This window comes from Coturnix japonica, chromosome 1, assembly GCF_054131305.1.
Source record: "Coturnix japonica strain WE chromosome 1, WE-NBRP24, whole genome shotgun sequence".
Taxonomy (NCBI): domain Eukaryota; kingdom Metazoa; phylum Chordata; class Aves; order Galliformes; family Phasianidae; genus Coturnix; species Coturnix japonica.
The window spans coordinates 126,475,922-126,501,384 of record NC_140663.1 but is presented as its reverse complement, the minus strand read 5'-3'; the positions used below and the strand labels follow the sequence as shown (position 1 = coordinate 126,501,384).

Below are 25,463 nucleotides of genomic sequence, written 5' to 3'. Positions count from 1 at the left end.
AGTCCATCTTACCTACCTGTGATGACAGCCTCTGCTGTAGCCATGTGCATGAGCGTGTTGTCACTTACTGGCCATTTGTCTGGGGAGAGCACCAGGTTCTCCAGCCCTCCGATTTCCTTCAGCTCCTGCTGGATTTTTGCACCTAAAGCATTGTCCTGTCGGGAGAAATTTCTGTAACCAAGAGCATCCCCTACCCCAGCCAGTACAAGCGCAGCCTTAAATTTATCCATCCCCGAGACACTTCTCGCTTTCCACAGCCACCGGATCTGGATCTCCCTTTGTTCCTTTGCCTCCGGCTCAGCTCCTCTGACACTTTATATCAGCCATTGTGTCACCCCACGAGTGCTCTTTATAAGGCAAGAGCTTCCTTTTCTGGCTCTGCAGATGCCATCTCCTGTCCGGGACCCAATGGAGAGGAAATATTTCATAAGCTGAGGACTTTGCAGAGGCTTTGTTCAATGGAACTGCAGGAGAGCGCCCACAAAGCCAAGTGCAAAAACATCGTTTCTGCCACACTGCACAAAGCAAGCCAGGAAATGCTGAGCCCTACCCGGTGCAAGTAACTCTACACCCAGAAAAGCAGATGGCTTCACCAGGGTGTTTATTTACTTAATAACTTGCAAATTAATATGTTTTCCTGCACTTTTCTGATAGGCTGCAGACAGTCTCCAGGCAAAGAATGACTTTTTCCTAAGGCAGAGCTTACGTGCAGCCCACATCTGCACCCGTAAAGGAAACGACTTTGAAAGATGTATTTAAATGGCAACCTGTGGATCTCAGTAAGTTCACATATGAAGAAATCACACTTCGAAAGAACTGCTTTCTTAATGCCATCCTTCCAAAGTTGGTGCTTGGAAAATTAAGAACTTTGTTTCTGTTGCTGCAGTTTTTATTTCCTGTGCTGCTGCCAGGTGGTATTAAGAAAGGGCTCTGCAACTTTGCAGCCTTCTGAACACATATTGCCCATAAATCCATCTATGTAAGCTCAGCATCTTCTTTCAAGGGTCCATGGAGACCAGCCTAAATTGTGGTTCCAAGGCACCGTCCACACTGAGCTAAAGAATCACAAATTACTACCACTTCACGGACTGAAATACAAGCAGACATGCAGAAAGCTCTGACTGGAATGCAATTGGCTTTTCTGCAGATTGGATAGGGGATACCTGGGGAAACAGCTTTGTTTTCTTTTGATCTTCTATGGGAAGCAATCCTGATTGCTATTCAGATGGAAAAGGGCAGTGGTGCTGGGGATGCATCCTGCTACCTGTCAGAGCGATAAGCAGTTAATCACAGACAGGATATTTCACATGAGTACTAAAACTACTGTACGTCACACAAGAAACCTTAACATGGCTTCCAAGCACTTGGATTGAAGATAAGCTTTGCCATCCTTGCTCTACATGCTAAGAAATAAGCAAAATGGGAGGAAGCAGCCTCTGTTGTTAGCAGACTTGTGTTTTAAAGATTGGGACATGGGTAACAGAAGTGCTGAGATTTAAGGACACTCCAAGTGCATTTCTTTGGTGGCAATGAGTAGTTCTGAGTGAAAAAGCACAGGGCAAAGAGCAGTTATGCCTTATGTCCCAGGGGCACTGCATAGGACTGAGGGCTATTAGATATGTAGAATGGCTGGGCAGCCAGATCCAGAGATGGCCAACCATGGGCAGCCATTTGGATGTGGTGCTCAGGGACATGATTTAGCGGAGGGTTGTTGGTTAGGGCAGTATGGGTCGGTTGTGGTTGGACTCAGTGATCTTGAAAGTATTTTCCAACCTGAGCAATTCTGTGATTCCACGTCAGTCTGAAAGGGAACACTCAAATGGAAAACTCAGGCAAACACGTCTTACAAATAAACACTGGAGGAACAGTAGTTTCCAGACTGACATCTCAGTTCCAGGTCCCTGCAGCTTGCTGCAGCACGCATTTGGCACTCCCACAGAACATTGTCATTTTAAAGCGCATGGAAAGACTTGCAAACCACCTGCTGAGGCACTGCACAGAGCTAGGATGGGCCTTATCAGATGAAAGGTTCCTTTCTGGAAATGGGCAAAGCTATTCTTAGTTTTCCATTTATCTCTTCCTCTTCAAGGTGGCAGTACTGCCCTTTTGCCTCCCATGGACTTTCCACTGCTGCACGCACACTCGACTGCTCATAACATAGCCCAAATTAGGAACAAAGCCCTTAGCTAATGGAAATAAGGCTAGATTGAGCTTTCATTTAATTTATAAACTGCATGTGATGTCCTTTGAACGTGCTACTTTCAGTCAATAGAGCATGAGCTGAGATGGCTGCCACCAACAGCCTGTCAGCATTTTGAGTAAAGGATGATTATGCTGTAGGTGCTTGACCTATGAGTCTGCCAGTCCATACACTCAGTAGGAAATGCCCTGGATTCAGATTTCACCTGTTCCAAGGACACAGAGCTGTACCCCAGAAAAGTACAGTTGGTACCAGACAGAACTTCTCAACAGTTCTGTTTTCTGCTCCAGCTCCTGCTTAGACTCGAACCTACTCACTAACCCTCACCAGATGTATCAGAGATGTAATGTTGTGACTACCAAAGGAAAGGGTTTCACTCTTGCATAATGATCGCATCTTTAAGAATGGTACTACTTATAGAAGACACTGAGACCCAGGTGAGGTCCTTCTCGCCTTATTCTACCCAGCACCCAGCACACCCTTTACACTTTTTACAATGTGAACACCAGAAAGCATGTTTTGGTGAATACTTCCTGAAAATAAGAACCAAAAAGGCTCATTATTGACAAACGTGACCTTTTTTCCTCTCGAAGGGCTGTGCCTCTTGATGAGCCAGGTGCTGGGTTGGCGGAAGCTTTGCTGTTACAGGAGAACGCTTGAGGCAGCACAGAGGCTGGAGAGAGATGCCATGGGGAAAGCACAGAGGACACCTATTTTGCTCTGGACCTCATGAAGAGAACTAAGGACAGTTGAATACATACCTCTGAAGGTCTCTGCACAGATTTGCCTGCAGAACTCAGAACCTAAGACTGAGCAAGGCTTCCCATGCAGTTACATCTCGCTGTTAGTACGAACTGAGGATGCAAATGGGAGAGTTCAGTCGCTGTTGGGTAGGCGTAGTGGATGCAGTACTGCAGCTAAACGCAGCAAGCTGCTTAAAAGCTTAAAGGTGGCGCAGATGAACAAAGCAGGCAGGCATTTGTTTCCAGTAAAACTGCTAAAAAAAAGTTGAGTTATACCCTTGCCCTCATGGAATAAAAATGCAGGAATCCAATAAAGTAACCGAAACAAACCAAAATCCCGCTAGCCTTTGCAAGGCTTCCGAAGCAGAATAGATCCCACATGACCAACTTCGATCCTTTATGTTCCAAGTCCCTTTATTCCTTTTTCCATTGGCACAAAACTCACACACGTACAGCTTACTCGGCAGCAAAGCTCCCAGGTGCGTTGTACAAATGGATGCCTGCAGGTCTGTTCTTCTTGGAATGACATGCATGATGATAAATTACATTTAAATTTAGAATTGGCAAGTACAAATCCTATGGCTCGGTTTCAAATGCTCTAGGATGTAAAACCAAACAACTTGGCAACAACTTGAACAAATACAAACAGCTTGTCTAGGAACTAATATGGTATGCAGGGAACAACTTAAAGATTTCTGTACCATTTATAATTATAAATTGATCGGCCTACGCCTTACTAGTATAAGAGCTAAAATAAATCAGAGAGCACTGTGAAGTGTAAGAGTGAACAGCAGCAAATATTAGAATTCATAAGGAGGTCATCATCTGAGAGCAGTTTATTTGCATTTGCGATTGTTCAAGCTTGAACAATCCATATTTATTCCCTACTTACTGGCAGGTAAAGTGCACAGGTGGTTTCAAGCGGGTACAAGACTGGGAAGAGCAAAAGAACAGTAAAAATACTGCTACACTTTTACCCAGTCCTCTTCGTTGGAAGACCTAAGACAGGCAAACACTAATCATAGAATCATAGAATCATAGAATTACCCAGGTTGGAAAAGACCTTGAAGATCATCAAGTCCAACCGCAGCCTAACCATAGTACCCTAAGCACCTTCTTCCTTGGATTATTGAGTCAAAAAGCCTCCAGCCACATGCATTTCTGAAATGTAAGAGGGTCATCAAGTTGATCTGAGCGAGTTTTCAGCATGTACAAATGTTTCACGAGCAACTATGAAACTGATTACATCACACACCAATAGATTAAATTCTTCTGCTTCTTCTAAATAGATTAAATATTTCTGCTCTGTTATACTATACCTATACGTTCTAAGGGACGTAGTGCAAACTGCAAGCACTCCACTGCTATGGGCTGGACAGAGGCAGGTGATGCCATCGGATGGAACATTTATTCTCCAAAGCCTACAGGACAGACAGACAAATTACTAGTGTTGAGTAGGCCAGGTAGAAAAATCAAACGCATTACAAAGAGCATCACACTGTTTTTAAATCTCTGTTGAGTTCCACAGAACACTGGAATTATGTACACAAATCCCCTTCTAAGAAGATATAGTCAGAAAGTAAGAGTGCGTGTTAACATTACGGGCCAATTTCCCACATGACACAGATAAGCACCTGAAGACTGAGACACTGACATCTAGTGGCTGTCATGCAAGAGCCAACATTTAAAAACACGGCTTTGGCTAGGAAGACAAATAATAAATACCAAGTTGGGCATTTGCGACTCGCCCGCTGTCTTTCTATGGGTAGAAAATCTGGTTAGTCTTTCAGCCCTGCTTTTAAAAGATCACGCACAACTTTAGTTTTCTCAAGTAGAAGAATGAAGGTAAACTCTCTGTATGCAGCATGTACATCTGTTCTTGTAGGCTTCAATGCCATGCACGGAAGCCGACTACTTACGCAAAACTAGTACTTAGAGGGTTGTTTTTTTAAAGGAGGCTATAAGCTTTACAAGTTTTTATATCTTCACAATTATGGAATAAAATTGGCATCATGCAGTGCTGAAGTTACCTGATGTGAACCAAACAGATACACCATATAACTTAATGCACAATCTTCGCGAATTCTTATATCCGTGCAGCTCTGCTTACAGCACACATATTAATCATACCTGTAGATACTCTTTAGAGATGCTTTGCTTTAACAAACTTTTACAGAAGCTACGACCACCTCTTTTTGATGAGTTAGCGTTCTGAAGAGCCCTGCGTTGAAAACATGTCCAATAATTGCTGGTAAAAAGGTCTCGTGCTTAAGCATTGGAAGACATTGGGAAGAAGGAGCTTGACATTTATGCACTTTATAACTAGTGAGAGGGGAGAAAAATACATTTAGATTTGGTAAAAACAGATCCAATTCAACTAGCCTTGAGATCAATGATCCTGTATTTTTTTCCCCCTCACATAAACATTACTGAATAGACAAAATATCCTGAGGCTACCATCATTAATGTGAAATTTTCTTACTTCTGTTTCCAAAGTAGAAGCCAACCAGTGAAGTCTCTGGGCTTATTCATGCTTACTTTCTAGAAGACGTGTCAGGAACTGCACTCACAAGTTGTTGAATTCTTGCTAGAATAGATTATATGTTCCAGGCCACAAGTAAGACTTATATTCTACCAATCCATTATTTAAAATTAAAAAACACATAATTGAAGACTAGTTGAATAATGACATCAAACATGAATTGTAAAAGCATCTTTGACTGCACAAAGTTAACTTCAAAATGGTTAATAAAAAGCTGGAGTCACAACACAGGACAGAGAAACAGCTCTTTCTCAGCAATGCACGTGCGAGCACTTCAAGAAGGCAGCGATGAGGAAGTCAGCTTCAGTGGAAGACAAAAGGCTGAACGTGGTCAGTCTTTGTATCTAAGGCTTACAAATATAAATGTAAAAATCCGGTGACATATTTAAAGAACAACATGATTTTACAGTTCTGTATTAGGACAGATCCACAGAGCTGACTGTTATAAAAACACAATATAGTGCGTAAGTTTTATTTAGGGATTTAATTTATATACCACAAATACTGCTTTTAATATAAGTACAATATAATACAGTTTTATTTATTTGACTGCTGGTGTTCACTTTGGATCATGAACTCAATGGCATGCTGTGCTGTCAAAACTTCAATAATAAAATGGCCTCTAGTTAAACTTCTCCAAAGTATAAAATCATGCAAAATCTACATCCTATATGATACAACCAGTACAATAATTGAAGCCAATAGCCTGCAATCAGCCTGGACCATCTTCTGAGCTTGTTCATGAAGTGTCCACAACTCTCAACCATCATTTTCATTAGGCAGAAAGGAAGAGTATCTGTTTTGTCTCTGGAATCTCCCCATGACCACTGAAACCAGCAACAATGTGCACAGCTGTCAGTCAACAAATCTTCATTATCTAATGCAGTTCAGACTGCACATTTAGTCCACGTTGATGAGTCTGGGGTTAGGAAGTTTTACGCTTTCCTCCTGTGACTACCGGTCGTGCATATTCCACAAAATCATCTATAAGAACAGGCCATGCTCCTAAAGAGAAGGTATGCAGTTCAGAAATTAATACATTATTATTGGCAATAAGTAGGTACAGTCTCTAAAATATACATATATATAGCTTTGCAGTTAGCAGTATTTTCATACTGCAACACTGAGACACTTGTACCATAACAGTTTCAGATAGCATCTGTTATATCATGGTGTGACAATATCTTTACTTTCATCTACATATTACAGCAAGATTTTAATCATTAACGTTTTGGCAACAGGTAACATCTTCATCAGTTCCATCACTGATGTCACTGAGTGCACCCACAGCAAGTTTGCTGATGACACCAAGCTGAGTGGTGCGGTAGACACAGTGGAAGGAAGGGATGCCATTCAGAGGGACCTCAACGGACTTGAACACAGCAAAGTGTAAGGTTTTGCACTTGGGCCAGAGGAATCCCAGGCATTTATGGACTGGAAGGAGCAACCCTTGAGAATAGCCCTGCAGAGATGGACCTGGGGGTCCTGGTGGATAAAAAAATTGACATGAGCCAGCAGCGTGCTCCTGCAGCTCAGAAAGCAAACAGTATCCTGAGGTGGCCAGCAGGGACAGGGAAGTGATTATCCATCTCTACTCTGCCCTTGTGAGGCCTCATCTGGAATAATGCATCCAGGTCTGGAGCACCCAGTACAAGAAAAGGAGGGAGTTGTTGGAGAGGGTCCAGAGGAGGGCCACAAAGATGATCAGAGGGCTGGAGCGCCTTCCTTATGAAGACAGGCTGAGGAAGCTGGGTTTATTCAGCCTGGAGAAGGCTTCAGAATGACCTCAATGCAGCCTTCTAGTACCTAAAGGAAGCCTATAAACAGGAGGGGAGTCAACTCTTCACAAGGGTAGATAATGGCAGGACAAGGGGAGATGGTTTTAAGTTGAAGGAGGAAAGATTTAGGTTGGATGTCAGGGGGAAGTTCCTTAATATGAGTGGTGAGGTGCTGGCACAGGCTGCCCAGAAAGGCTGTGGATGCCCCGTCCCTGGAGGTGTTCAAGGCCAGGATGGATGGGGCCCTGGGCAGCCTGGTCTAGTATTAAATGGGGAGGTTGGTGGCCCTGCCTGCAGCAGGGGTACTGGAGCTTGATGGCCCTTGAGGTTCTTTCTAACCCAAACCACTCTATGATTATACATTCCATTTTTTATTTAAAACAATATTTCAATAACAATGTATCAATTTTTCATGATATTCAGATACTGTTTACCTTCTTCATCATAGTTGGACATATCATCTGCAATCATATTTCCGAAGTCTAACAGAAGATTCCAAGTATCTTTTGGAATTGATCTTTTATGATGTTCCTATAAAAGAAGAAGGGCTCTGTTCAATATAATCTATTCATAAATTCCACAGTACTATTTTGACATACACAGAAACAGGTGGTTCACAATTACTTATTTTAATAAGTTGAAACTACAAAATGAACTGCTACTAAAAAAAGGCAGAAAAACAACTACTTCACACTTCCAGTTATGGATCTCATTGTCCAACCATTTCAACTTGAGCCCTTTTATCCCACCATTAGCCAGTCTGTATTTCAATTCAGTTACAGTTGCATGTGCCTTCCTCCTTTCACTCCCAGACTATATTCTGGATCCATCATTTCAGCCTTTCTTCAAATAGCCTTCCAGTACCTGAAGGGGCCTACAGGAGAGCTGGGGAAGGACTTTTTATAAGGGCAGGTAGTGATTAAACTGGAAGAGGGCAGATTTACACCAGATATTAGGAAGAAATTCTTTACAGTGAGAGTGGAGACACTGGAACAGGTTGCCCAGTGAGGTTGTGGATGCCCCCTCACTAGAAGCATTCAAGGCCAGGCTGGATGGGGCTTTGAGTAGCCTGGTCTAGTGGGAGGTGTCCTTGCCTACAGCAGGGAGGTTGGAACTAGGTGATCTTAAAGGTCCCTCCCAACCCAAACCATTCTGTGATGATTCTATGATACTCCCTCCTTCACTGTAGTGCACATCTGCATCTGCTCCATTTGTTCTATTCTCTAATACCACTTCTTGTCTAATTTCTGGTATATTCCTGCCTCGTTCACACAGAACAGTTTCCAGACTGGCCAGTTTGTTCAGCATGCGAAAAAGCTTCAGTTTTAGTCAGTGTTCTCTCAGCTTTTAGTCAGCCCTTCCATTCTCGTTCTTTCTTTCTCTCAATCCCATTCAGATCCTTAAGACCTTACTTCAGTTCCCTATACTGGCCCCAACTTGATCAGCCGGATCAAGGATCTGGCCATCAGTAACCATCCCTTCCCTTTCCACCCACTCTTTTCCACACCACAACCAGCCACACAATTCTGCAGAACAATCTGAGCGAGCTCAGGCACTTGGTCTGACTCCATGAGAAACCTCCTGATTAGCCTGGAGAAAGAAAAGTGTAGTTTTAGCTGGATTTCTTTTCTGCCAGCTTAGCAAATAGAAACAACTCACAAGCAGTGGTCAGTGAAGTGCCACAATTACTCTAAAGGAAAGCAGCAGAAACATGTGGTATGGAAGAGACTGTGGAGAACCACAGCATCTAAGCAGTTGTGAGTTGTAGGATCATTTCATCTGTTCATATTGCTACATTACCCGAAGTCAGCAGGGGTGATTAACTGAAAATGCAATTTCATTCCTGAAGCCTAGATCTGATTTGCAGCAGGAAATTGTAACTGCATGTAAAAACAGGCTCAGTGGAGTGGATTTTCCTGTACTTATATAACACCATAAAGAGTCCTTAGCTTGCTGCTTTTTTAGGTCGTTTTTGTTTTCCATCCATACATGGTTGGAGTTTTGGTTCAGGTTAAATGTCTGTAGCAAAATAAGACACTCTACAACATACCAGTAGTACTGCTAGCTCTGTAGAACTGTTTGTTATAACAAATTTGATCACACTGAATGGAACTTTTTGCTGACATATATACATATATTATATATATATATACACACAAATATATCTGTATTTAGATGTTTTAAATGCTAAGTTTATTAAAGCAGTTAAAAAGTAAAATTTTCATAGATTCTCTCAATGAAATTGATGAATAGATCACTTTTTTACCAAGAACATTTTGTAGTTTCTGAAGTTTAATTCATACAGCTTTATCCACTGCCCTCAGAACTGCACTGACAATACAAAGTTGCCAAGGTCAGCTCACAGCTGTTGTCCAAAGTGAGTCAAAAGAATTACTCTGACAAGAACTTCCGCTAAGAAGTTGCCACTCAGGTTAAGTCAGTCCTACCAGAATTGAGTTAAAAAAAATAAGACAGTTTCTGCATTAATACCACAAAAGGCAGAGCACGGTAAAATATGTGGCTAACAACAATCACATCTGTCTTGAGAGTAAAGACAACATAGGTTCAATCTATAATTATGGCCTCATTTCATGCAGAAGTTATTGTAACTAGGAGGTCACAAGGTTAAGCAAGCAGAACACACTACTGCTTTGCTACATCTTCTTTGCTTTCTTCTCCACTAGAAAGTTGTATAGAGATCTATTTTGGCTTGGTCTAAGACTCCCTTACATCAGCTCAAAAAAAAAGGAAGAAATTCAAAGGAGGAATTTAGACAGTCAGCCTCTTTCTTCATTGTAAGCACAGTACCATCCATACGAGCCAGACTACTGTGGACTACAACAGTCAGGGATGAATGAACTGTGTACTTACCAACAAGAATTTATTCCAAAGATCTAGAAATTTAAACCTTCCTGACAAGACTAAATTCCAGTACGCAATTGCCATTTCAAGATCTGCAAGACAGAAAGCAAAACATTCAATGTTATGCCATGTTATAAGCAACAGATCTGTTACAGTTAAACAATTAATGCTACATCCAATACATTACCATATAAATGAATTACATTCTTCTACAATTGTTACAGCTGACAGAAAAAAAAAAGCAATGATAAAAACTGTATATTAAACCTTACAGTCCTAAAGAGTGAAGTCTTCTCATTATTGCCCAGCAGTGCTGGGTTAAAGATGCAATTAATCTCCAGAAACAAAACACAACAGTTATCGATCAGCCTGCACACAGATGTAAAGCCAAAATGTGGCTAATATCGACAGCAACCCAAACACTGAGGTTTGCAGGTGCCAATTAATGTAAGTTTATCACATTTCAGATACGTGTGGCTGGAATGGGATTTTAAAGACAAGAGGGAATGGAAAAACTATTTCTCAGGGTATAATATTAGTACAGCAGCCCTTACAGCAATACAATTTTCTTCATCCGGAATCATTTATCAGAAGAACACCTAGAACCAAAGCTGGAAATGCAAGTCCATAAAGCGGATACTATTCTACACCACAACCTAACAGCAGAGCTCAGTTCGTGCACTCCAGCAGGAGGATGCAGTACTGCCACATGTTCAAGTGGAAACGGAAGAGCAGTATTAGATGCAGCATAAGGGTAGATATAGAATTTCATGAAGGCCTGTTTCATTCTCAGCAACACAGTACCTAACTGCTTCTGCCCCAGTCTCACAGATAACACTGCCATGGATTCACAAATCATTGTGCAACAACAAAATAAAGGCACATCCTTTCTTAAACCACAAAACGCTTTCAATTGGTGGGTTTAGTGTAGGTTAAGTATAAACCAAATATGAAACTTAACAGAAATGATTATGGTAGTAGCAGATGTAAAGGAAGCCTGGCCTGCCTACACGAAGAGAGTGTGGTATTTGGAACTGTACATATCCTATTACAAAGCAAAAGTCAGTGTCACCTGGCTTCATACCCAAAAGAGGAGTTCCAGATTTCAACACAGCTGGTTTCCTAGAGCCTGTTTCATAGAGAGTGGAGCCCAGACTAAGATGATAGAGATGCTGATTAATTGTTTGGATCTGTTATTCCAAACAAAAAGCAAAAGAAATAGGAAGGGAGAAACTCTAATAAACCTTATGAGTTCCTAAAACACACTGTGACGTGTCTGACTTCAATTCCATGCATTCACGCTTCATTACGAAGACTCAGCTTTTCTGAGCTGATGTTGTAAGCACTGGCAAACATCAAGCAAAATGCACAATGATGAAAAAACAGTTCCATAGCACAAGAGTTCACACACTTCTGATGAAATATGCCTTGAAAAAAAATGGAAGAAGGTACAAAGAAGGCAAAGATGGTCAGAGGTAACACAAAAAAGAAAAGGGAAGAGGAGGTCATTCTCCCTCATGTGTTTCACAGCAATCACACAAATCCATAAATTGATGCATACAGACACTGGAACAAATGGACTATCCCTTCTGGTAATAGTGCTAGTTTAGGCCCCAATCTTAAATGTAGCTGGGAGAAATCAGGCCTTCAGATTCTGTTACAGGGTTCAGCTCCTCATCAGGCCGCTGACAGCAGTATCAATAAACTGAAATGCTGAGGAGTTCCTTTGTCTGTTACAGTGAGTAGAACGCTATAAAATTAAAGTAAAAACATAAATACAACAGGGAAAAAAAGCCTTCACAGAACCACAGGCTGGCTGAGGCTGACAGGGCCCTCTGTGTCCTCAGGCCCACCCGCTGTCCAGCAGGGCACCCAGAGCAGAGTGCACAGGGTCATGGCCAGGCAGCTGGCCCTCTGCAAACTAATGTCTAAGCAAGGACCAGAGATAACAAACCAGCTTGACTAGCAGAGAAGGAGAAAGAAAGTTTATTCTTCTCAGAAAGGGTAGTCAGGCATTGGAATGCACTGCCCAGGGAGGTGGTGGAGTCACCAACCATGGGAGTGTTCAAGAAACGTTTGGATGTTGTGTTGATGAATATGATTTAGCTGGGAAGTATTGGTAATGGTTGGACTAGATGATCTTCTAGGTCTTTTCCAACCTTGATAATTCTGTGATTCTGTGAAAGTTACCAGTTATACAGAGCGTATCTACTTTCAAGATTCAATCTAATGCCTATTTTGTTAACAAAAACGTTCATGATTTGATTCTAAAATTAAAAATAAATAAATAAATAAAAAGAAGACACCCTAGAAATTAGATCTAGTTTGTTATTCTTTTGCTCTGATTTTGGATATGGGGAATGAAGTCACTGTGCGCACAAGTAATCAAGGAAGCGAGAACAGATAAATCATCAGATTGCAAGGAAATGACTGGAGAGCAGGATTTATGAAGGACATGAAATTAAGTTCATTTAGACCTGCTGTGCCAAAACAGCACTCTGGGATTGCAGCACTCACTTGTCATCCCTCTGCCAAATAGAGCTTTCCAGCTCTCTCAGACAGCGCTACCAACAGAGCTGTTTATGCAGTTGTGTTTGAAGCTGTCAGAACACAATAACCAGTTCATTTAAATTACTGACATAAGAGGAAAAAACAGACAGAAAATAAAATAGCTAATTTGAGGGCCAGTATAAAAGAAAATAAGATATTTACAGGGATACTTCAATATTAGGCACAGTTGCCCATAAAATCTGTTGGCACATTATTTTCTACATATTATGACAGTATAGTCTACCATGTTTAAGAGCTCGGAAAGAAATCATTATCTTCATACCAATGTTATAAAGCTTTCCTACATTATATACTAGTCATCTTTGTGAAAGACTCTGTTGTAAAAAGCCCCAGTGCTCAGTCATACAGTTAGTTGAATACACTTTGAATGGGCAGGACTTTCTGTAATAGGAATTGTCTGGCAGTGCTACCTCACAGATGCAAAACAGAAAATTAGCCCAGAAAGTAACATAAAGATCGTGGGAGGGAAGAGTTGCTTTTATTAGATAAGTAAATAAAGATTAAAAAACAAACAAACAAGAAAAAATAACAGAGGAGTCTGAAATAGAAATTTCAGAGCCAAGAGTTCCTTCACTTGAGATTTTCCCTCCTCACAGCTTTAACCAAATCTTTATTCTATAGCTTTGAAAACAGGAGCATCCAAGAAACCCTGATTTTTTAAGCTATGTTTGGTACAGTAATCTGGAGAACTGCAAGACAGATCTATTTAAACCACTGAACTGCCTATAATAGTATATGACACATTTATGAGAGACTGAACTTCAAGTGTTTTCTTTATAGTCGTGTGATTTGTGTAAAACAAACCCAATTGGTGCAAATGTAGAAACGGTGGAAACAAGCGTGAATCTAAAGAACTAAACTATGGCACTGTCCCCACCAGAACAATAAATGAGATGAATACTTGCAAGATTCAGCGAGTTACTTGATCCCTTATATTCCTCATCTCTGAATGATTTTAACAGCCCTCTTGGGCCTCCAAATTACTGAGGATATGGACACAAAAATAGTTTGTTTCCTAATCATAACATTTTTCCTCTACGTGCAAATAAAATCCACATAGAAAGGCAAGGAAACACCATCAGGATTCAACCTGGAAACCCATCAGCAAATTGTCAAACATTCAGAGCAAAACAACCCTTATCTACAATTAGGAGCACTCACAGAGAAGGAAGAGAGAAGGGGAGAAGCAGAGGAGTATGAAGCAAACACTGGAATTGGCTTAACTCAGGACCCAGCTGAGTTGTACCCATTCATCTCTAGCAAAACCATTAGCCAAGAGCTCCCCAGTGCTCTGTGTTTGAGAACACATAATGCACAGCATCTGAATTAAGTCTCTGGTGGATGGGGAGACACAGTGAATCACAGTATGTGGATTTCAGAACATCTCTGCAGGAATCAGTCAGGGTCTGACTACTTATCAACTCTATCTCAGTATCAGCCACGCTGAAAGCAGACTGATTCCATATGGAGCCTTTTGTGTTCATCTCGAGCATCCACTGTACAAAAGCAGATAAACTGCTTCTAAAAGTGAGCTAGGCTTAGAAGAAGATAACTATCTGAATGTCAGTGTGAGTGCAGGATAATAGGTTTGATTATAGCCAGTCTTAACATCTTTCTGTCTCTCCAGATCTCTCCATGTACAGTTCAAATAAACAGTAACTGATGACTTAAAGTTGTCAGGATATACGTATCCTAATTAAGAGCCAAATTTGAGTAAAAGACTCAACAAGGCATTACTAGAATGGGAAGTTACACCACATCTTTGTTGCCACCACTATAAGCCTTTTTCCATCAGAGCACCCTTTTCTATTCTAAAGTTATCCTAAATTGCAGGTGTTTTCAGAATGAAAAACAACAACAAAAAACGAACAAAAATAAAACAAATACCATATGGACAGACCAAGGCTATTTGAACACCTAAAATACAGTATTCCCAGACCTCTTCCAAAATAAACATGAAATTAATTTGTTGAATTCCCTCAATTTCTTCATCTACTCACTCTTCCAAGTGCTCTACAAATAGATCGGTCTAATTCTTCATAGAAAGTGGAGGAAATGTTGATAACTAGCAAGAAAGAAAATGCTATCCTTGTATAATGTCTAAGCATCTCTAAAGACTCTCAAACTTGAGGTAATGCTATGATGAAAGCTAAAGATGATGCTGCTTCAATTAAAAAGAGCATATTATACTCATCTGCTCATAGAAGATGCAACCTCCTTGAAGTCCACATACCGGATGCAAAGATAGTCATTCTTCTGGTCTTGAGGTAACATTTGATTCAAGTCTGAATGCCCTCTTCACGTATCATGTCTTGCTTGATCCCAGGAAACTGGCAGAGAGAAGGAAGCACAACCTTTTGAGCCAGTAAGTAGGTGAAGGGGCCACAAAGGAGTGATGAAGGACCAAATCTTTTTGTTTCCATGTTGAAAGCTGAAGACTGTGAAGGAATGGGTTAAGTTCCTCCACTATGCTGAAACAAACTGTAGTTAAAGTCCTGAGCACGAGGAACATCTTCAACAAATCTCGTTGAGGTTCAAAAGGGAGATCCATTAAGAGACTCACTATAAGTACCAGGTTCAAAAACAAAACAAACAAAAGGAAAGATGGAGCTAAGGCCTTGTTTTGAGCTTGAACAGTGTCCTTGGAAATCCTGACTGCTCTGTACACAGCATGACTGATGATCTGTAATCTTATTCTTTAATCAGACAAGAGCGAGGATGCAAAATTTCACTGACCATAGTTGAAAAAGCTAAAACATGGAGTAAAATGTGAGATAAAGATCTCCAAGTATGTCTGGCAAAGCTTAAAAGTTATTATAGTATATACAGTAGCAAGACTATGAGAAAGCAGACTAAACAGGCAGAACCAGTTATCCACAGCAATTCTTTGTCAAAGTCTCCTGGAAAACTGGACCTTAATAAACTGTGCTTCTCACATTACCTCGAAAATACAAAGCACTCAGATGAACCTTAACGTATCCAAATATTATGTCTGCTGGTTCAACATGCAGCAACTGAGATGGCACTGCTGTGTGAAACTCCTCTTTTCCTGAATTCTGTCCACCGCTCAGAGGACAATAGATTTAACACTCATAAACAGACATCTTTTTCTTCAACAATAATCAAATCTATTCAGATGTATTTGAAAGAGACTTGACAGTCAGATCCTAAGCACTGTAATCAAAACACTGTTTTTCCATTTCAAAGGAAATCCTAGTAATACGCTTTTGCTTCCTGCACCTCACTACTTACATGAGCCATCACCTAAGGGGACTGGTACTACTTCTACTTCTTTAAAGAGCCTGTGTTCAGACTGAAGCATGCTACTTAACAATATTAAGCTAATGAAAATAAATGGAATTCAATTTGGATGAGACTACAGAGCCAGAAGTGCTGCAGATATAAAGAGAAAGATCCCGTGGTATCACCAAACAAACCATAGAAAAGAAAGAGACTAATATAAAAGGCAGTTCTACCTCTGGGAATGAACACTGAACTCTGTGCCTAGTTTGGGACATGATGGAATCAATACAACTGAATTTACTAGAGAGGATTCCTCCCAACTAATAACGTAAAGGCAGAATTTCCTGCGCTGGTTCTGAAGGGAACTATAGAATAAAAAGAAATTAAAGAAGCAGTAAAAAGCAGGCAAAGTTGCACTGAAAACAGACAGTAAACCCCAAATGAACTTCTAGAACTTCAGTTTTGAAAGCTCCGATGACAAAAGCAAAGCTGGACATGGCAAAATTCATCCCAGCACACTGAAGCAACCTCGAACTGCTACCTGTTATACCTTGGACCCTGCAGAAGTCAAAGGTGTTTCTAGAAGACCACACTGAAGTGTTGATTCTCAATTGTTCTCTGCCAAACTAGGGAAACATGACCTTTACACAGGAGTGACTCCTGTATCTAACACTGCCCAACACAAAAGTAATTTGGATGATACAACAAAGGAAATCTTAATTAATCTGCCATTTACAAAGCATAGCATGGTGGAAGACAGGATTAGAATTCAAAGTTATCAGTACAAATTGGGGAAAAAACCAAACACCCCAAAGCACTTTAAATAGGGAGCACTTCGTTATGGAGAAGTGCAAAGTAATATGGCTAGTAGGAATAATCAACTGCAAAAGCTGAAGACAGGGATCAAGAGAACGTATTGCGGCTTAACAGAAAACAAGTAACAGATCACAAGATGCAGATATTGTCAGTGTTAAAATGTATAAAAACAATATCGAGTTGTAAAACAAGAAGCAAAATATCTAAGGCACAGGGAATGATGACTTTATTCTTAACTACAAGATGAGAAAGTTAGATCGATTGGACTGCAAAGGAACGAACAGACAACCTGGAAGATAATTATCAGCATATTTAACTCAGCCTAGAGAGTAAGGGAAGACATACATATGCCAGATATGTAAGAAGCTTTATTAAACATAGGGAAATACTTTTATATGTATCTATTCTGGATGTGCTGAGCATCAGAACTCAGGAATATAGATTTATTTTCTAGGAAAAACAATAGAACAAAATCCAACCATAGGTATGGTTGGATAGATATGTCAGATATGAACAAGACCTGGTGTCAGAGATTTAAGAATATATTAAGAAAAGGCAGTGGCTGCCCCAACTTTTTCAGCCAGAGGACCAACACCAATTAGACTCCAAATTCTGTGGATAACTACTGACACTGAAAAGGCAAGGCAGATGTCTTGTTAAAATACCTCTGAACACAGTGAACAGATGCTTCTATTTATTTAATAAAAACATTAGAAATCAAGCAAAGAACCTGATTTGCTATTAGAGCATCAGTTTGTCGCTGATACTAGTTGTCAAATAGGAGTATTCAAGTGTCATATGTATACCTGAGAATGAAGAAATGGTTTCCATCTGCAGATCACTGCCCTGAGTAATGAGTGCAACAGCTACCAGACTTAGTGGGTTAAGTTCCCTGTGTAGTGAAAAGGAAACACTGGACACTCAGAAAAATCATATATATTTCCTGCCTTCCAATTGGGAAATAATTCCTTTTTTTATTTCCATTTTATTAATTCCATTCACCTTTATTCTTTTTGCAAGCTTACTGAGCTCACAGTCTTCAAGCCATAATTCAAATGTGAATGTATGGAAATGAGTAGGCAAACACTATAACTGGAGTACATCATACAAAAGGTAAGCAGCTAGGACAATAACTTAGGAGCATCCTACATTTACATAGCACTGTGTGTCATCTAGTCTGCATGCAGAAAGGAAGAAGAGATCTGCAGTTTAAAAGGATCTAAACAGAGTTAGAGGTTTATTCCAGCTGGATTAATAAAGAAGCAGGCTTTGTACATCAATAAGATGTATTCCTGCATCTCCTTGACAATACACTTTGCAATCATAGGGACTCAAATACTGCATGCTTCCATATAGTTGTGGAGAAAATGAGTTAGGATGTACAGTCAGAAAATACAAAGCCTACAGAATATACACTGTGCAATAAAAAAGTACCTAATCCTACACTAGAGGCAGCTGAAAAAACTAGAGCTCTCAGCACATAGAAATGCTCTTGGAGGGCAACTGACTGAACTTCTCTTCCTTGCTGAATAGCTTTTTGCTGAAAGAAAACAACTACTTTCAGAATAATCAGAGGAGAAAGCGGTACGAAGTTAACACCAATCTATTTTTTTTTCTTCCACTTCTCTGCTCCACTGAAGGTAACAGCTTTCCTTGAGAAGAGTTCAGCTCTAAACTGATGTGGTATCATTGTTTGGTTTGTCTAAGCTACCAGTCACCTGAAGATCCCAAAAATGCCATATGAGCATATTAGCTCAGTATCCTTGTTCCTACTCAATCTATGGAGGTCCAAGCTCACACTGGACAGAAAAGTGCACCTCCACAAGAATAAGGAGAAATAGCTCTTAGATTTAATATCTGGAGTCACCTTAGCAAAACAAAGGCTGATCAAAAACATCCCCAAGTTGCTGTGAATTAGGCATCGCCTGAAATTAAGACATTTGAAGCATTGCTAGAATTATTATAATTCTTCAAACCTGAAACTAGTAACAGTTCCAATCTGTTTTTATTTTCTATAGCATATTTTACACTTTCTTTCTGTACTGCACAGTTTATCTCACTAAAGCTTTATTTTTTTTAGTGCAAGGAGACATTTGGGTGTTTTATTGCTAAGAAGCACCATTCTTTCAAAACAACGAAGACACTTATAAATGAAAGGGCCTCCATACCAAATAAAGGGAGGTAATGGAACATAAGTAAATTTCCTTTTTCCTCCTCATGTCAAATAAACAGTACATTCAGTCCCATAATCTGGGTTGGGCTGCCTTCCCTCCCCCTCTCTTTGTACAGACTTGAGAAATAAGTCTAAAAGGCTTTTCACCTAAGTATGACTTTCAAGCTGGAATAGAGCCAATTAAAACAGGAAACTATTTGTAATATTTCTTTAGGTGTTCCAGAAACTCCAACCTCTGCCATAACTTTTTTCCTGTGGTCTGATAGAACTAGGCTTCATCGTGAAGAGAGGCAAGAAAACAAACAACTAGTTGATGAACCTGAACTGCAACCAGCTACTGAGAACCACTGCGTAACTATTTCCTTTTTGTGACTGGAATGGTGGCACAAGACCCATGAAGGAACGACAAGTGTAATGAGAAAAGAAATTACAGCAAAAGATAAGGGGAAACTGACTAAAAGCGGTCCACATTATTCAAAGTAATTCCTATTAAAGCATGAGGAACAGACACTACTGGTTGAGAAAGCCCAAATCAGCACTATGCTCCTCCACTCCTTTTCCAACAATTTTTGAGAAAGACTACTTATTGATGTATATATCAAGTGATGCAGACACAGAATTAAAGTGGCTAGGCTAAAAAGAAACCAAGCACTTCATTGAATGGCCTGGGTTGAAAAGGACCACAAAGATCATCTAGTTTCAAGCTCCTGCTGTGTGCAGGGTCGCCAACCACCAGACCAGGCTGCCCAGAGCCACATCCAGCCTGGCCTTGAATGCCTGCAGGGATGGGGCATCCACAACCTCCTCGGGCAACCTGTTCCAGTGTGTCACCACCCACTGTGTGAAAAACTTCCTCCTGATATCTAACCTAAACCTCTCCTGTCTCAGTTTATAAACCATTCCCCCTTGTCCTGTCACCCTCTGAGTGAAACTTCCTTTTAACCACTACACAAGCAGAACAATGATGAAGTGATGCTGTTCTACACAGGGAAGTTTTATTCCTTTCTATACAGAGCCCTTTGGTAATAGATATAGATTTGAAAATTCACCTTACAATTTTTTTCCCACATCTACCTATTCACAAACCACAGATATTTTTCATGTGAATATAAATTTTGAGTTTTTGAGAATAAAAGGTTCAAATTTAAATATCGTATTTATTTTACTACAGCAATACAAGCCATGGATCTGGACAAATTTCAAGATTTAGAGAGAATATTCAATTAATACTTTTTATGTTACATGCCTATTTCTACTCGCTAGCTTTGAACCAAATCCATAACATTTAATTTTTTTTTTAATTTATTTATTAATCTTCAAATAAAAGCTGTGGGCCGAGGCTACAGGTTCTAAAAAGGACAATAACTTCTGCCCAGAGTTTTTTTCCCCACTTTTCAAGCTAAAACTGAAATTTTCTTTCAGTTTTATTCTGAACAAAACAGAAAACACAAGTTCATTAGTTCAGTTTTTTGTTGTTGTCTTTTTTTAACCTAAAATTATGTCAGGGGTCCAAGAGCTGCTTTGACGAGAGAAGGGAACATCAAAACTAACAGAAATCCCTGTTAAATTATCTGCACCACATGAATATTAAAGAAGAGAATAACTGAAAGAACAGGGAAGAAAGAACTCGGGAAAAATGATCCATAACAAGTTTACTATAGAATCACTGTTGACACAGCTACACTACCAAATGTATTAGGAACTCGGTTCACTGTCTCTATATACTTTCCCCACTTTTTCTACTTACCTAGACCTTTCTGTCCAGGATTTTTTGCAAAGTTAAAAGTAAACTGATAAAAATCTTTAAACTTTGTTGGATCCTTCAGTTCTTGTTCCAGTCGTGGCAATAGAGCTTTTAGTTTTTCTGTGGAGTCACACCTATTGCAAAAAAGAGATGACATTATTTTGCTGTTGGTTATTTTAAGGATTAGAGCAAAGCAAAACAATAGTTACCTTAAAAACAGGAGGTCTTTTTGGAAAGCCTTCTTAAAAGTATGATCAGATGCCTTTACTAAACAAATTCAGATGGAACATTATACATAGGTCTTCATAAGCACACAACCCAAACAGGATTCCTTTTGCAGCCTCTTTGCGAGTTCATAAATTCAACAACAGATCATAGAATCACCAAGGTTGGAAAAGACCCAAAGAATCACCCAGTCCAACCATCCATCAACAACCAATAGTTCTCACTAAATCACATCCCTCAACACAACATCCAAATGTTCCTTTAAGACCTCCAGGGTCGGTGACTCCACCACCTCCCTGAGCAGTCCATTCCACTGCCTGGCCACTCTTTCAGAGAAGCAGTATTTCCTCACATCCAGCCTAAAGCTCTCCTGGCACAGCTTGAAGACATCCCCTCTAGTCCTATCAAAGAACAGATGTTATTCTGTTCTTAAAGCTGACTATATAAACCTCACTGGAACAGACTCTCCAGGGCAGTGATCACAGCCTTGCAGTTTGAACTACACAGAATGGATACTTACCCCAGCTCTGTCATGCCATCTACGAATTCCTTTTTACTGAATTCACACTGAGTAGCCGCTCTGAATTTCCATGCTACAACCAGAACACTGATACTGGCAGGGTCCAGGCTTAAATCATCACAGAACTGTTGTATTCCATCAATGCCAATTTTATTTTCATCTTGTGGATCTGCAGTTCAAAATACAAAAAGGATCACTCTAATTATTCATAATAATATTTACCGATAGTCATCATCAGCACAGTAAATACATCAAAGGGCAATGTATTCATAGGTTGGCATGTTCTGAACTTATTAAGCAGGCAATCAAAAAACCTACCCAGTAAGCCCAAAGAATTTTTCCTGATAGCGAGAGATGAAAATACACTACAACTATTCAACTGAAGCATTTTTAGTTTCCATTTGTTAGGAAATTTACCACATTGTGGCTCAAACAATGCCTCAGCATAACAGGGCCTCAAGCTAAACCTGATGTAGTTCTAAGGGAGGTATAACGCCATTCTTAGATATCTTGGGAATAACTGAAGATCTGAAAGCAGAATGTATGTGTGCTGAAATCAAGGAATCAAGCCTTTAATCATATTCTTTCCAACCTACTGAAAGTTTTAAGGTTAAGATTTTAGCGTGATCTGTGTTAGAACTGCAAAGGTGTGCTGCTAACCATAGCACAGGCAGATAACTGACTGAGCTTTCCTTAACGGGACAGTTTGCCATTGCTAGAATATTGCCAATGAATATTTGTAGGTTTTTGACTGAATTTCTACATTCTTGACAGTGTTTCTGAGTTACCTGGATCACATAAGTTCTCTTCCTTTTATTTTTTCTGTTACTTTTAAGAAACGAGGTTAAATAAAGAAAGAACTGTCAAAGAAACAACTCTGCCTTTAACCCACTTCCCTGTTTTCCTACCAAACCTATCCAAACACACACATCATTTTTGCAGTAAGAGGAGAGCACAGAGTAAATCAAGGATGGAGCTTCAAGAGGGTTTTTATTTTACTGTTCAGACAGATTTCTAGCTGTAAAATCACTTGAAATGCTTTTTGTTTTCAAAGCGTAGAAATACTACTATATTTGAATGAAACTCCTCCAAATGTCAGTACAGGATCATGTGTGTTATTTCGCCACACAAAGTATATCATCCACGTATCTTATAGCAGCCAGCAGCAATAAATCAACTAAGTTCCATAATAAGCTCTACTCCCATTCCCACTTATGCAGCTGACACAGTTTCCTCACAGTAGGTTTTAAATGCTCTCAGTATTTAATACACAACTTCGGTACATACTCCTGTAGAGTTCAAAATAAATCCCCAGTGCAGAATTACACTTGTTTCATTCTTATCTCACCATTGCATACACAAAGCAAGAAGCAGAAGTTCGCAGTCTTTCCTTAGAGCCCCTTCAGAGCGACAGAGGGACGAGCTACAGAGATACCACCCAAATGACATGATTACAACAACAAAACCCACAACAAGAGAAGAAAAAACAAGCCTTACCTTTGTATCGATTATACAGTTGTTCTAATTTCTTCCTGTCTACCGAATTCTTCATGGATTCTTTGTAGTACAAGTCTGGATTCTGGAAATAGTTGTCTGTTGCCACTTCTAGCTTCCATTCATTCTGCATCAAGCAGTATATAGCAGTCCTTTCCCCAGCCTGGGTAAAAGCCATAAACTGGCGGACCTTATCCTTCTGAGATGATTTAAGTTTATGCTTTGGGATGCAAAAGAAGCAGGAAAGCCAATGAAGCTAATCCAGAGGTTTGGTTCAGCATTCTACTACTAATGCCTACATTTAAAAGGTTTTTAGTTTTCTTGCTGATGACAACCTTCACTTCAGAATTACAGGAAGACAAAAGCCTTGCTCTCCTGCAGTTAAAAAGACAGTGTTTTCTTCCACAAACTGAAATGACAGCATCTATAAATACATTTTTAACAGCAAATATTCTGGCAGTAATCAATCTGTATTCCTGCCTGTGGTCCTGCCCAGGGAGGTTGTGGATGCCCCGTCCTTGGAGGTGTTCAAGGCCAGGTTGGACGGGGCCCTGGGCAACCTGATCTAGTAAATGTGTGTGTTTGGTGGCCCTGCCAGGCAGGGGGGTTGGAACTACATGATCCTTGAGGTCCCTTCCAACCCAGGTCATTCTGTGATTCCTGCTTTACTGCTCACATATGCAAAAGCGTTTCTCTGTTCTATAACATGAGTAAACGAATTTCATCATACAACAATATGGCTATCTTTGGAATATACGCCTGTTGCTTGTATAAACAAGGAACCACCGAGGCCCAGTGTACAGATGCTCAGGTCCCGTACAAGCCCTCTGTAAACTGAAGACAACAGAAACCTGCCCAATGGTTTTCCTGACATTTTCCTAGCACTAATGGAGAGTTTCATCCTTTTAAGTGATCACTTGAAAAGTCAGAAGCGTTTCTCCCATTTTTATGTAACTTCTGCCAACAGAAGACAGAAGGCCAAGTGAAAACAAAGCAAGTTCCAGAGATGTGGTGAACGCTACAATGAGACTCAAAAGTGCCCGAAAACATGACCTGAAACTTTAATGTAGTCTGAAAAAAAAAGATATTTATGCTATTAGTACATCAATTAACAAAGCAGCCTGCTGTAGTGGTACACAGGAGCCTGTAAGGAGTTTCTCTTAGCTCATGGAAGCAGCCATATCTACGCCTACACACCACATTCCTATGTTTCTAGAGAGCCCAAGAGGTAGGAGCAGGGATTTTATGGGGAGCACGTCTGCTGTTACCATGGGTCAACGTGGAAGGAGGAGGAGATAACTTTAAATCAGTGTGTTCTAGCACTTCCTGATTCTGTTAAACCACACGCAGTCAGGTGCAATGAGGAACCTCAAACCTGAGAAACCTGTCTGCAATTGCTCTGCTGCTGTGGCCATTGGTTACAGCAGAAAAGATCAATGCCCCAGCCCCACGAGTATCAAAGGAAGAGCACAGCACCAGTGGCTGGGGCAGCTCTCAGTGCCCTCCCTATCTCTCCTACGCACATGGATGGAGACATCTCCACTGCAGATGAGAGACAAGGAACGTGTCACGTGAACAGGGCATGGACTTCACTCCTTCTTATCACTTCTCAATTTTATATAAGCATTAAGACAGAAAGCAGCTCTTCAGGGAAGTAAAAAACAACCCCACTACAAAGTGTTTAGGGAGGAAAACACCCAACAACCCTTCGCTTTGCTACTATCGGCTCCTCCACCAAGCTTCCAGCTCTCCTAATGAGTTAGATACCCCTGGACCCAACTCCTCGCGTACACAAGCTGCCGTGACAAGGGCCGCCAGAGCTCACGCAGCGGGGTCACTCGAGGAGAATGTCGAGAGTTCCCGACGGCGTGACACGGGGAACCCACGCGTTCTCTGTGGGGCCGGGGGGCTGTTTCTGGAGGTCGTGTCCCCGCCGTGCCCTCTACCACCGCTATCCAGCCCCAGCAGCACGGGGGGCCCGATGGCGGCCCGGCCCCGGGGACGAGGCGGAGGGACTCAGCCCAAAAAAGGGCAAGGTACGCGGCGCAGCGCTGCGGTTCCAAGCGCCCGCCCCGGGTGACCTTCCCGCCGCCCCCCAGCACAGCGGCCGCTACTCACGGCTACTCACGGCTCCTCGCCCCCCGCCGCCCCATCCCCGGTCCGCTCGGGCACGGCGCGGCAGCGGGCAGCCCACAGGGGCACGGAGCGGACGAACGGCCGCAGGACGCGAGAAGCCAGGAATGAAGCAGAGGGCTCCATGCTCTATGCTCGCTGCTGCCCGCCGCCCGCTCCCCTTGTACCCGCCGCCTACCATTTTACACCGGCGCTTTCACCAACTTCACCGCCCGGCGCCGCCGCTACCACCACCGCCACCGCCGCCTCCTCCTCCCGCGCAGGCGCTGAGCGGCCCGGCCGGCAGCGCCTATCAGCGGCCGCGCTGCGGGGACAGGAACGCGGAGCTCGGGGCTGCGCGCCCGCGGCCCTACCGGCAACAGCACGGCCGGGGCGGGGACTACAAGTCCAGTGCTGCACCGCGCCCGGAGCTGCCGGCA

The 25,463-nt window shown here is 41.3% G+C and overlaps 2 protein-coding genes across 7 annotated transcripts in view; both read right to left on the bottom strand.

Moving 5' to 3' along the window:
- ADPRHL1 (ADP-ribosylhydrolase like 1) overlaps positions 1 to 293 on the bottom strand; it is a 31,580-nt gene extending 31,287 nt beyond the window's left edge. For both annotated transcript variants that reach the window (XM_015849411.3, XM_085534278.1), the window contains exon 1: positions 17 to 293. In XM_015849411.3, coding sequence (XP_015704897.2) covers positions 17 to 230 — 214 coding nt within the window. In that variant the 5' untranslated portion in view covers positions 231 to 293. The remainder of the gene's footprint in view (positions 1 to 16) is intronic.
- Positions 294 to 5,927: 5,634 nt separating this feature from the next.
- Positions 5,928 to 25,309, bottom strand: DCUN1D2 (defective in cullin neddylation 1 domain containing 2). 5 transcript variants are annotated; one of them, XR_014941511.1, is made up of 8 exons: positions 25,223 to 25,309; positions 22,915 to 23,131; positions 21,418 to 21,586; positions 20,676 to 20,806; positions 14,930 to 15,026; positions 10,135 to 10,217; positions 7,698 to 7,794; positions 5,928 to 6,490 (listed from the first exon to the last, which is right to left on the bottom strand). XR_014941511.1 is itself a non-coding variant. In XM_085534567.1 (7 exons), exons 2-7 carry the CDS (start codon positions 23,087 to 23,089, stop codon positions 6,411 to 6,413), a joined length of 735 nt encoding a protein of 244 aa, XP_085390693.1. In that variant the 5' UTR covers positions 23,090 to 23,286; positions 25,223 to 25,309; the 3' UTR covers positions 5,928 to 6,410. The 5 variants fall into 5 exon arrangements, 2 of the variants coding, with proteins under 2 accessions (XP_085390693.1, XP_015704932.1); XR_014941510.1 differs by lacking the exon at positions 14,930 to 15,026 and adding an exon at positions 8,759 to 8,853; XM_085534567.1 differs by lacking the exon at positions 14,930 to 15,026 and having other exon boundaries at positions 22,915 to 23,286.
- Between the last annotated feature and the right edge of the window lie 154 nt (positions 25,310 to 25,463).